We start from the raw sequence: 10,935 nt of genomic DNA on the forward strand, positions 1-10,935 counted from the left end.
CAGGCACATCCGTCCATCCAGCAGCACCACTGCTGTGTCCCCGTGTCCCCAAGGAGCTGGCTGTCCCCTCCGTGCCAGGACAGAGCCAGCTCCGCTCCCAGCGCTGGGACAGCCGGGTGCCAGGTGGCGGTGGCCGTGCGGCGTCCCTGTGACTTGCAGGTGCCTCCTGGGACAAACGGCGCTGGGGACCTGCCTCATTCAGGGTGGCCGGCTCCGTCTCTGCCTCCCGCACCCGCAGGTGCCAGCCTCCGCTGTCCCCAGCCTCACCCCGGGGCTCCCAGCCGCCGGCCGCCACGGGGACACGCGCCGTGGCACAGGGGAAGGCGCTGCCCTTGGGCCCGCCCGGAGTTTCGGGGGTCATTCAACATTTATTCAACTCAGCGCGAGGAACAACTCGAGGGCTGGAGGTGCGGGGTCGCGGCCGTCCCCGATGCGGGACGGGAGGGAGAGCGAAGGGAGCGGGGCCGGGAGCTGTCGGCGCGGGCGCGTCCAGGGGCAGCGGTCGGCGCGGCGGGGCCATGCGGGGGGGACATTCCTGGTGCCGGGGAAGGAGAAAGCTAAAAGCCAGAACTGACCGGTTGGAGCCCATCGGTGGCAGGCGGAGAGGTGTCCTGCGGCGTCACCCCCTTCCTCTTCTCATCCTCTTCCTCCAACCTGCGGGAGGGAGGTGCTCAGCATCCTGAAGGACGGAGGTGGGCATCGGGGCGCCCCCAAAATCGCCGCCGGGGGCAGCCCGGGGGGAAACTCTGCCTGCAGGCGGCCACCTGGGGACACGGTGCCCCCACCCCTTACCCTGCCTCCAGCTCAACATCCAGATCCAGGCGATATTCGGGAGCGGCATCATGCGTCACCTCCTCCTCCCGCAGCGTCCGCCCGCCCAGGAGCTCCAGCTGCCGGGGAAGGGGATGCAGGTGTTGGGGGGGGGGGGGGGGGACACCCAGCCGCGTCCCCCCACCACCACCCACGGTGCCACCTGAGCTTTCCTCACCGTCGTCAGCTTCCTCAGGGCGGCGATGCGTTCCTCCCAGGTGGCCGTGGACTTCTCGAAGGCTTCGTGCCGCTTAAGCAGCTTCTCCACCCCGTCCACCGTCTGCCCGTAGTCGCTGCTGGCCAGGTAGGGCTCCTGCGCCACCAGCCACGACTCGGCCACCGAGGCGTCCCTGGAGAACTGGCACACCTCCAGCACTGCGGGCAGCGGGGGCAGAGCGCTCAGCAGCCGCCTGGGGGGTCCCACCAGCCCCAGACACCCCCCCCGCTCCCCAACCCGGCCATCATCACACTTACACAGCCGCAGCCGGTCCCAGCGCTGGTGCCACAGCTCCATCATGACCTTCCTCTTGTCCAGCAGCTCCATCAGCTTCGCCTTGATCTGCAAGGGGCAGCTGTCACCGGGGGGGGGGGTCCATCCCCACCGCCCACCCTCCCCTTCCATCCAGGGGCTGTCCCCACCTCAGGTGACTCCTGGTGCTTGCGCTGCAGCAGCTTCTTGCCCAGCTCAATGCAGGCGGCGAAGCTCTTACTGCGTGCGTCCATCTCGGCGCGGATGCTCTGGTGGTACGTCATGAGCAGCTCCACCGAGGAAACGTCCCTGGGGGCAGAGGCGGGGGAGTGGAGACACGGGGCTGAGCGCCGTGCCGGCGGGCAGAGGCACGGCGCCCTGACCCTTCCGCTCCTACCTGGGCTTCTCCTGCGTCTGGATCTGCCGCGTGGTGCTCTCCATCCAGGAGAGCAGGTCGCGCGCCATGCTGAAGAAGCGGAACTTGTCGGCCGTGTCCACCAGGCGCGCCCGGCGCCCGCTGCACGCCTCCAGCAGCGCTCGCAGCGCCCGCGCCACCTCCTGCTCCAGCTGCTGGATGCTGGCCGCCTTCTCGCCGGCGTAGGCGGTCTGCAGCCGCGCCGCCACCTCCCGAAACTGCTGCACCTGCGTCTCCAGCAGCTGGAGGTCGCGCTCGAAGGCGCTGTGCATGCGGTGGAAAGCCTCCACCGAGCCCGAGTCGTCGCCCAGGTCCTGGGGCAGCTCCTGGTGGCGGGCGGCGATGAGGGCCAGCAGCTCAGCGCCGTCATAGAAGTACTTGTGCAGGTCGTGGGAGGCGGCCAGCAGCTGCATGCGGGTGTCGATGAGCTCCAGGAGGTCGGCCCAGCTCTCGTTCAGCCCGTCCTTCCACTCGGCCATGGTGGCGGCCTCGGTGTGCCCCGCGTCGATGAGGTCCTCGATGGCCAGGTTGACCCGGTCCACGCGCTCCTGCCCCACGCTGCCCGTTTCCCGCGCAAACTCCCGAAACTTCTCCCGCAGCAGCTGGGGTGGGGAGGAAGAGACCTGTTCACGCCACCCAAAAACACCCCAACATCACCGTCACCGTTAGGCCCGTGCCAGCGGGCTCACCGTGACATGGTCCAGGTCCTGCCCCATCTCCTGGGAGGAGGCGGCCACGTCGCGCTCTGCGATCCACTGCTCCAGGTCCTCCACCTCGCGCTTCAGCTGGAAGAGGTGGCACATGTTCTCCAGGCGCCGCCGGCGCTCCTCGGCCGCCTCCTTCAGCCCCGCGTAGTGCTTGTCCACCTGGCCCTGCAGCCGGATGATCTGCTCCCTGCGCGGCCCCGGGCACACAGACACCCCAGTTCGTACCCAAACCCGACGGTTTTGCCATGCCTTGGGGGGGTTTTGGGGAGAACCCCCCATAGATGCGCTCCGCATGTCCCTCCACCACTGCCGGGCAATGCCATGCGGGGCAGCGAATGCCACCAAACCGCCGTTCCACCCACCCGGGCACTGCAGGCATGGGGCTGCCCCAGGGTTGGGATACGCACGGTGGCACTTACCCCTCGGGGTGGCCGGTGGAGAGCAGCTGCTGCGCCCTCCCCGCCAGCTCCTTGATGGTTTGGCCGTAGTCCTCAATGGAGCGCTGCTGCCGCACGTGTCTCTTCAGCATCACCAACCCACTTTCCTCGTCCTGCAGCAGGGACGGCACCACCAAACATCAGCGCGAGGCACGGCCGCAGAACAGGGATTGGGGTCCAGCCCCACTGCCCACCCTGCAAGGGCGTCCTGCCTCCCTCCGTTGCAGCAGGGAGCAGCGGTGAGCTCAGCATAGCGTGGTGTGCAATGGCATGGCATGACATAGGAGGGTGTGCAATGGCATGGGATAGTGTGTAAAGGTGTGAGATAGGATGGTGGGGAATGGCACAGGATGGCACATAATGGTAGGGGACAGGATGGTGTGGAATGGCATGGCACAGGATGCCGTGGTACACCGTGAGATGGCATCGCAAAGGCATAGCGTTGGGTGCCACAACATGGGATGGACTGTATGGCAGAGCATGGCATGGCATGGGATGACTTTGGATGGCATGAGAGGACTTGTAATGGCATGGGATGAGCTGTAATGGCATGGTGTGGCACGGGACAATGTGTAATGGCATGGCACAGTATGCCATGTAACGGCACTGCATGGATGCACGCAATAGCCTGCATGAAACAGCTTTGGATGGATGGCATGCAATGGCACAGTGTGACATACCATGAGATGGCGTGCACAGGCAGAGCATGGCACAACATGGCACGGGATGGCATGGGATGGGACAGTGTGCAATGGCATGGCATGGCGCAGGATGGCACAACATGGCACGGGATGGATGGCATGTAACGGCATGGCACAACGTGGCACAGGATGGCATGTAGTAACATGGGATGTGACACATATCATGCAATGGCACAGCATTGGATGCCGTGAGATGGTGTGTAATGGCACAGCAAGGCTTGGCATGGAATGGCGTGTAATGGCACAGGATGGCACGGCAGGACACGGCACAGCACAGAGGCCATGAGAGACACGGGCACACAACGCGGTGTCGCCCTCACCTTCGGCTTCTCCTCATCCCCCATGAAGAGCTCCTGCTCGCTGACCCACGCCTCGGCCTCGCCGGCATCCAGGTAGTACTGCTGGGCCTCGCTGGCCTCCTGCAACCTCCGCTGCCGCGCGGCCACCTCCTCCCGCAGAGCTTCCCACAGCACCCTCAGCTCCTGTGCCCGCTCCGCCAGCTCCGGGCACGGTCCTTCGGCCACCGCCTCACAGCGTGCCAGCACCTCAGCCAGCCGGGGGGCATGGCCCTGCAGCTCCTTCTGCAGGGTCTGCCACGGGGCCAGGGGATCAGGATGAGGGGAGGCGGCACCCGGCATCCCCAGGTGGGGCGGTGGGTGCCGCCATGGCACGGACTCACCTCGTTCCTCTTGGCCAGGCGCTGCGCACTCTGCAGGTCAGTGCCGTGGTCCATCGACCTGGCCCGTGGCATCCTCTCCTGCACCCACAGCTGCAGGCGACAGCACCCACTGAGTGTCCCGCACCCCCCGGCACCGCAGCCCCCACTGCCGCTGTGGTGCTCACCGTCTCGTCCTCCAGGTCACGCGCCAGCTGGTACATGGCCTTGGAGGTCTCCAGCTCCCTCCTCCTCCTCCCCAGTGGCTCCAGCAGCTCGAGGAAGCGCTGCTGGAGCCTCTGCTCCTGCCCGTCAGGCTCCGGCGCAGCCCCAGCAAGCGGGGCCGCCAGTTCCGCCAGCTCCTTCTGCCGCGCTCCCACTTGCTCCTCCAGCCGCTGGAGGGGGAGAGCCGTGAGGACCCAACCACACCGCCCACAACACCATTTTATGACGCCCCCCCGACTGCACGCCCGCTGCCCACCGTCAGCCTCTTGAGCAGCAGGTTGGCACTGGTGAGGTCCTCGGCCCGCTCGGCGGCGCGCAGCTCGCCCTCTGCCTGCCCCAGCCAGCGCTCCAGGTCGCCGTAGCTCTGGGCGCACAGCTCGGCGCGGTTGGCCTCGAAGAGCTGCCGGCCCTTCTCCTCTGCGGCGGCGTGCAGCCCGTCCCACAGCGCCCGCAGCTCGCCCAGGCGCCGTCCCACCACGGCGCCGTACTGCGGCTTGCGGCTCGCCAGCTCCGTCCCCTCCTGTGGCACGTCGGCGCGGTCAGCGGCAGCCGTGTCCCCACACTGGGGGACAGCTGTCCTCCCTCGCCAGGACCCACCTCTTCGATCTTCTCCATCCAGCCCCGGTTGGCCGCCAGCTCGGCCATGAATGCCTGGTGCTTCTGCCACTTGCCGTGGAGACCACGGGCTTCCCCGTAGGACGCGTCCTGCGCCGTCAGCATCTTCTCCTCCACCCAGGCGGCGAGCTGCGGGCGAGGGCGTCACGGCTCGGCCCAGGGCACCCCGCGGTGCCGCTGGCTGTGCCGTTCGCCTACCTCTCGGCAGCTCTGCAGGAAGCTCTGCAGCTCGTGGTTGTCCTGCAGCAAGCCCGCTGCCTCCTGAGCCTTGTCCACGATCGCTTGGTGCCTGGTGGGGGGACAGTCAGCATCACCCCCCTGCCACCCCACCCACGGGGGTGCCCACGGAGCCCCTCACCCAGCTCACCGCTCCTGGAGGGCCTGGCACTTCTCGGTGATCTTCTCGGAGAAGATGTTGCCCTCAGCCACCAGCTTGGTGCCGCTGGCCACCACGCTGGGGACCTTCTCAGCACTGCTCTCCATGCTGGCGTGGAAGTCCTCAAAGCGGCGCAGGGCGGCCACCGAGCCCTCCAGCGTGGTGGGCAGCTCCAGGTGGGCCAGCGTGTACTCCTGTGGGGCACGGGGGCTCAGCACCCTTTCTTGGAAGCTACCAGCCCTCTCCTACCACGGGGATGGGTGCTGTGCCTGGTTTGCTTGATGGACCCACCCTGTCAGGGTCTCTCACAGAATGTGGGAGCCTTCCCCACATGGCACCACCACGCCCCAGGTCCTCTCCCCCACCAGTGGCCACGTCCGCGCACCCACCTGGTTGGTGAGGAGGATCTCCGCCTGCTTGGCGTCACGCAGGAACTCCTGGAAGCCCAGGCACTGGGCGAGGAAGCGCTGCCGGGCATCCCACATCTTGCGCAGTGCGCCCCAGCCCGCCTCCACGCCCCGCAGCCGCTCCCGCAGCTGCTCGTACTCGGGGTCCTCCTGGCCCCTCGTCACCCGCTCGCCTGCATCCACCAGCGCCTCAAAGGCAGCCGCGTGCCCCTCGGCGTCCTGACGGGCGGCTGCGTGCCGCTGCAGCAGCTCCTCCGCCTCGGCCACCGACACCGGCACCTCGTCAGTGGCTGCCACGGCTTTCTGCGCCCCGAAGAGCCACGCTTGGAAGTCATCCAGGTCCTGCAGGAAGCTCTGCAGCTGCCCGGCTTCCCCCAGCGTGGCCGCCCGGTCCCGCAGGGCATCCTGCAGCCCGTCCATGGCATCTTGAGCCGCCGCCAGTCGCCCCGCCACGTCCTCGGCCAGTTCGGGGCGCTCCTTGGCCAGGCGGCCAGCCTGGGGGCGCAGGGTGGCCAGGCGGCTCTCGGCGGCCGCCAGCTCACGCTCGATGCCGTACAGCTTGCGCTGGGTGGCCAGGACGCCGGCCAGGTCGCGGCCGAGGTCCCGTGTGGACTCTACCACCTGCGTCTTGCCCAGCAGCCAGGAGCGGGTCTCCTCGCACTCCAGCCGGTAGTTGAGCAGGCTGAGAGCCGAGCCCACCGCCGCGCGCCGCCGGGACACCAGCTCCCGAAAACGGCCCCACCTGCACAGCCACGGGGGTCAGGGCGGGGGGCACGTCGGGGCACGGCCCCCCCGCCACTCAGGGACATACCTCTCGTTGAGCTGCTGCTGGCACTGCCGCACCTGGGGGCTGCGTGGGTGCCCGCTCTCCAGCAGACCGTCGGCTGCGCGGTTGACGGCGTCGATTTGGGGAGCCACGCCGGCCATCTCCTGCTCCAGCCCGTCCAGCCTGCGGGGTGTCCAGGCTGAGAACGGGCCAGACCTCGTGGCAACAGGCTGAGAACGGGCCAGAGCTCGCGGCAACAGGTGGTGGCACCTCCCTACCTGTGCTGCACCACGTCCAGGTCCTCCAGCGCATCGGGCACCTCCAGCTTCTCCAGCCACCGCTCCTTGGAGGCCATCCAGAGATGGCAGGCTTCGCTCTCCCCAAAAACAGTGTAGAGGTCCAGGGCATCCTGCAGCCGGCGGCCACGCAGCTCGGCCAGCCCAACCACCTCGGCGTGCAGCGCCCGCAGTGCTGCCAGCCGGCTCTGCGCCTCGGGGCCAGCCTGCAGCTCTGGGGGGAAGCCCTCCGCTTGGTGGCCCAAGCGCTCCAGGAGCTGCCGGGCGGCCACCAGCTCCTCCAGCAGCTCCTGGTGCTCCCGCAGCAGCGCCTGGGTGCGGGCTTCATCGTGGCCCAGCTCCTCGCTGGCTGCCCGCCGCCGGGCATCCGCCAGCGCCTCCGCCAGCTCCTCGGCCTCCGCCTGGAACTGGAAGAAGCCCTCGGCGTCCCGCAGCCCGCGTCGGCGGAAAGCCACCAGCTCCTGCAGCTGGCCCCAGAGCGCCCGGACGGCGGCCGCCCGGTCCCGCAGCTGCCTGGCCTCGCGCCCTGCAGCCGCCAGCCGCTCGGCCGCCACCAGCGCCCGCTCCAGCCGGGCACCCCGGGCCTCCAGCTCGGCCTCCAAGGCAGCGTGGCGGCGCTGCAGCAGCAGCACACCCGCCAGGTCCTTGCCGTAATCCAGCGCCGAGCAGATCTGCTCCTGCTCCTTGATCCAGTCCTCTGCCTCGTCCAGCTCCCGCAGGCACTGCCAGAGCGCCCGGGATCGCTCCAGCAGGGCTTTGCGCCTCGCCGCCAGTGCCTGCAGCTCCCGCCGGCACAGCTCCAGGTGGCTCACGCGGTCCCGGATCACTTTGGGGTCGCAGGGGCGGTAGCCTGGCCAGGGAGACATGGGGGTGGGCATCAGAGGGGTCCTGGGATGCATTGTGGCTTCCTGGAGTGACCCTACCCTTGGAGCGATCCTTCTTTTGGAGAGCCTCGAAGCAGCACAGCCCTTGGAGCAGCCCAACCCTTGGAGATCCTTGGGGTACCCAACCCTGGAGTGGCTCTACCTTTGCAGACACTTGGAGCCTCCAACTCCTTGGGGGCCCTTGGAGTGACCCTACCCTTGTAGCAACCCTATCCTTGGAGACCCTTGGAGTCCCCAACCACTGGAGTGCCCCAAGCCCCTCGGAGACCCCTGAAGCACCCAACCCTTGGAGCAACCCTACCCTTAGAGCGACCTATCTTTGGGAACCCTTGGAGACCCTGACCCCTGGAGTGCCCCCAACCCCTCGGAGACCCCAACCCCTTGGAGACTCCTGGAGCATCCAACCCCAGTGCATCCCCCCTGGAGCACCCAACCCCTGGAGCACCCCCGGCCCGTTGGAGCAGCACACCTACCCTCAGCGTCGGCGAAGCGGAGGGCAGCAGCGCTGACAGCCCGCACTTTCTCCGCCTGCAGAGCCATGTCACCTTCCAGCAGCCGGTGGGTCTCCAGCAGCTCCTCCACCTCCAGGAGGTGCTTCCCGGATTCAGGCGATGCCAGCTGCGCCTGCGGAAGACCCAGGTGTCACCTGCAGGCTCCGAGCAGGTGGTGGGCACCCAGCACCGGTGCCAGCTCTGTCATCGCCTGAGCAATGCATGCACCAGGGCATTGCATCTCCTGGGCATTGCATTCATCACGTCCCAGCATAACGTGGTGACGGTGGCCACATCATCCCTCTCCAGCTCCCAAACACCCCATAACGATCTTCTGCCTCCCCAAGAAGTCCCGCTGACCCCCTGCCTGGTGGGACCAAAGCACCCAACCCATGGTGGCATCAGCCCACGGTGATGCCAAACCTCCCGCATCTGCAGCTCACCTTGACCTCGTCCATCCAGTCGATGCTGTGCAGCATCTCCTGGAAGAGGTGCTGCAGGGTGAGGTTCATCTCGAGGCGCTGACGCCGGGCACGCAGCAGCTCCTGGAGCTGCTCCCAGAGCCGCAGGATGTTGTCCTTGCGCCCCTTGATGCGCCTGATGTCGTGGTAGCCCTCTGCCTCCAGCTCCTTCGCCACCGCCTCGATGGCCTGCACCCGCTCCTTGTAGGCGGCCGTGTCCGTCTCGATGGCCTCGTGCTTCTTCTTGGCCGCCTCCACCGCTGGCAGGTCCTGGCCGAAGTTATCCTGCCAGGAGCCAAGCTGGTGGTGAGGCAATTTCAGGGTGTCCCCGTCCCCGCGGTGGGTGCCCCGCAGCCCACCTGTGCCACCAGGCGCTGGTTCTCACTCAGCCAGGCCTCCCGCATGGCCGCCTTCAGGTCGAAGCGCCGTGCCAGCTGCTCCAGCTTCTCCTGCCGGATGAGCTCGTTGCGCAGCGCCAGCTCCCGCTCGTGCTCCGCTTTCTCCAGCTGCTCCCATGCCTGGCAAAAGGCAGCGCCGGATGGGGTGGGACACGTGCCACATCCCACCGGTGCCATCTCGCTCTGCTGGTGAACCCCAATGTGCTCCAAGGGTGGGGGAGCATCGATGGAGAACCCCAACATGCCCTGGGATGGGATGGACCCAACCTGCCCCAAGATGGACTCAACCTGCCCCAAGACGGACCCAACCTGCCCCAAGACGGACCCAACCTGCCCCAAGACGGACCCAACCTGCCCCAAGACGGACCCAACCTGCCCCAGGACAACCTAAGGGGAAAAGCCCCTGGGGTACTGGTGGAAAAGCTGCCCCCAAGTCCTCAGGCATCCCGGGAGCAGCCACATGTCCCCCCATGGGGCACAGCCGGAGGGTCCCCATACCCGGTTGATGTCGCAGACCAGGCGCCCCTCATGTGGGGTGTAGACGCGCTGGTTGTTGGCTCGCATCCGTGACTGGATGGTGAAGAGCAGCACCTCCAGGTTGCCCTTCTCCTGAAACCTGACCCGCAGAGAGCTCAGCCCGGGGCACCCATGGGCGCTCGCTGCGGGCGGGGAGCCGGGGGGACGCTTACTTAGGGGGCTTCTCCACCGTGCGGTAGGTGCTGAAGGCTTGCAGCTGGTGCTGCACCCCGGCCAGCGAGTTGGCGAAGCTGCGGCTGTTGAGGGAGATGATGGTCTGCTCGATCCAGGTGAGCAGGTCGGAGGCCAGCCCCCCGTAGCCCTCGATCATCCGCTCCGTCTCCTTGGCGTGCTCGATGACCTGCGGCGGGGCTGGCGGTGAGCGCAGGGCACCCCGGCAGCTCCCCCAGCCCCAACATCGTCCTCACCTTGCCCAGCCGCCTGCCCTTCACCTCCAGCTTCTTCATCTCGGAGAAGTAGTGGTAGAAGGCCACCACGTAGGTGATGATGGACTTCTCATCAGGGTTCTCCGTGAACACATCTGCAAGCACGAGAGAGGCGTCAGCCCCGACCCAGCTGCTGCAGCACCCTGGGGTGCCACCCATGTCCTTGTCCCACCCAGAGTAGGACACCTCTGTCCTTCCATGGGCACATCCCAGGGGGGAAACTGAGGCAGGGGGTTGGCAGCGGCCTCACCTTCAGGGTCGAGGAGGGGGGTGATGCCCAGATGCCGCTCTGCCACGCTGAACGCATGCTCCAGGTTGTGCCGGGCGTTGGACTTGGTCAGGGTTTTGAACTCAAACAGCTCGGGCCTGGGGACAGAGGAGGACATGGGACATGGTGACGCTGCCGTGCCACTGCTGCCCCAGTGCTGGCCACCGCGCCGCATACCTGTGCTTGTGGATGAGGGCGTTGAAGGCCAGCCCGTCCTTCCAGCTGGAGGTGAAGTTGGTGATGTTCACGTGGGGGTAGCTGCAATGGGGACACCTCACCGTCAGCCTCTGCGCACCCCTGGACCCCAGGGAGGGGGATGAGGGTCCCACCACCTACCCCGCTGTCTTCATCTGGCACCAGAGCAGCAGCGCGTCCCGGGGGGAGCGCGTCTCCGGGCCTTCCTTCATCTCCTTGATGACATCCTGGACCTGGGGGACAGAAGGACAGCCCGGGCTGTCAGAGGACGGCGGTGGAGGACAGCTCCCGTTTGGGTGTCGAGCCCATGGGTGCCGCCCAGCCCACCTGGAAGCGGAGGATGATGGTCCAGATGAGGCCGAGGATGAGGCGGTGGTTGCCATCCACGATGTCGTGG

General features: G+C 67.4%; 1 protein-coding gene across 1 annotated transcript; it reads right to left on the reverse strand.

Annotated features, from left to right (window-relative positions):
- Positions 1 to 330: 330 nt before the first annotated feature.
- LOC118244673 (spectrin beta chain, erythrocytic) lies at positions 331 to 10,929 on the reverse strand. The gene is made up of 28 exons (XM_050711289.1): positions 10,866 to 10,929; positions 10,680 to 10,771; positions 10,521 to 10,601; positions 10,326 to 10,441; positions 10,058 to 10,170; positions 9,803 to 9,990; positions 9,612 to 9,729; positions 9,075 to 9,233; positions 8,698 to 9,000; positions 8,237 to 8,387; positions 6,862 to 7,729; positions 6,629 to 6,766; positions 5,800 to 6,559; positions 5,402 to 5,604; positions 5,233 to 5,323; positions 5,017 to 5,163; positions 4,676 to 4,939; positions 4,383 to 4,589; positions 4,219 to 4,308; positions 3,860 to 4,129; positions 2,821 to 2,951; positions 2,384 to 2,588; positions 1,677 to 2,296; positions 1,450 to 1,588; positions 1,285 to 1,369; positions 989 to 1,185; positions 793 to 890; positions 331 to 654 (listed from the first exon to the last, which is right to left on the reverse strand). The coding sequence occupies exons 2-28, from the start codon at positions 10,748 to 10,750 to the stop codon at positions 558 to 560; spliced, it is 5,910 nt and encodes a 1,969-aa protein (XP_050567246.1). The 5' UTR covers positions 10,751 to 10,771; positions 10,866 to 10,929; the 3' UTR covers positions 331 to 557.
- Between the last annotated feature and the right edge of the window lie 6 nt (positions 10,930 to 10,935).

Source organism: Cygnus atratus, chromosome 5 (genome assembly GCF_013377495.2).
Source record: "Cygnus atratus isolate AKBS03 ecotype Queensland, Australia chromosome 5, CAtr_DNAZoo_HiC_assembly, whole genome shotgun sequence".
Taxonomy (NCBI): Eukaryota; Metazoa; Chordata; class Aves; order Anseriformes; family Anatidae; genus Cygnus; species Cygnus atratus.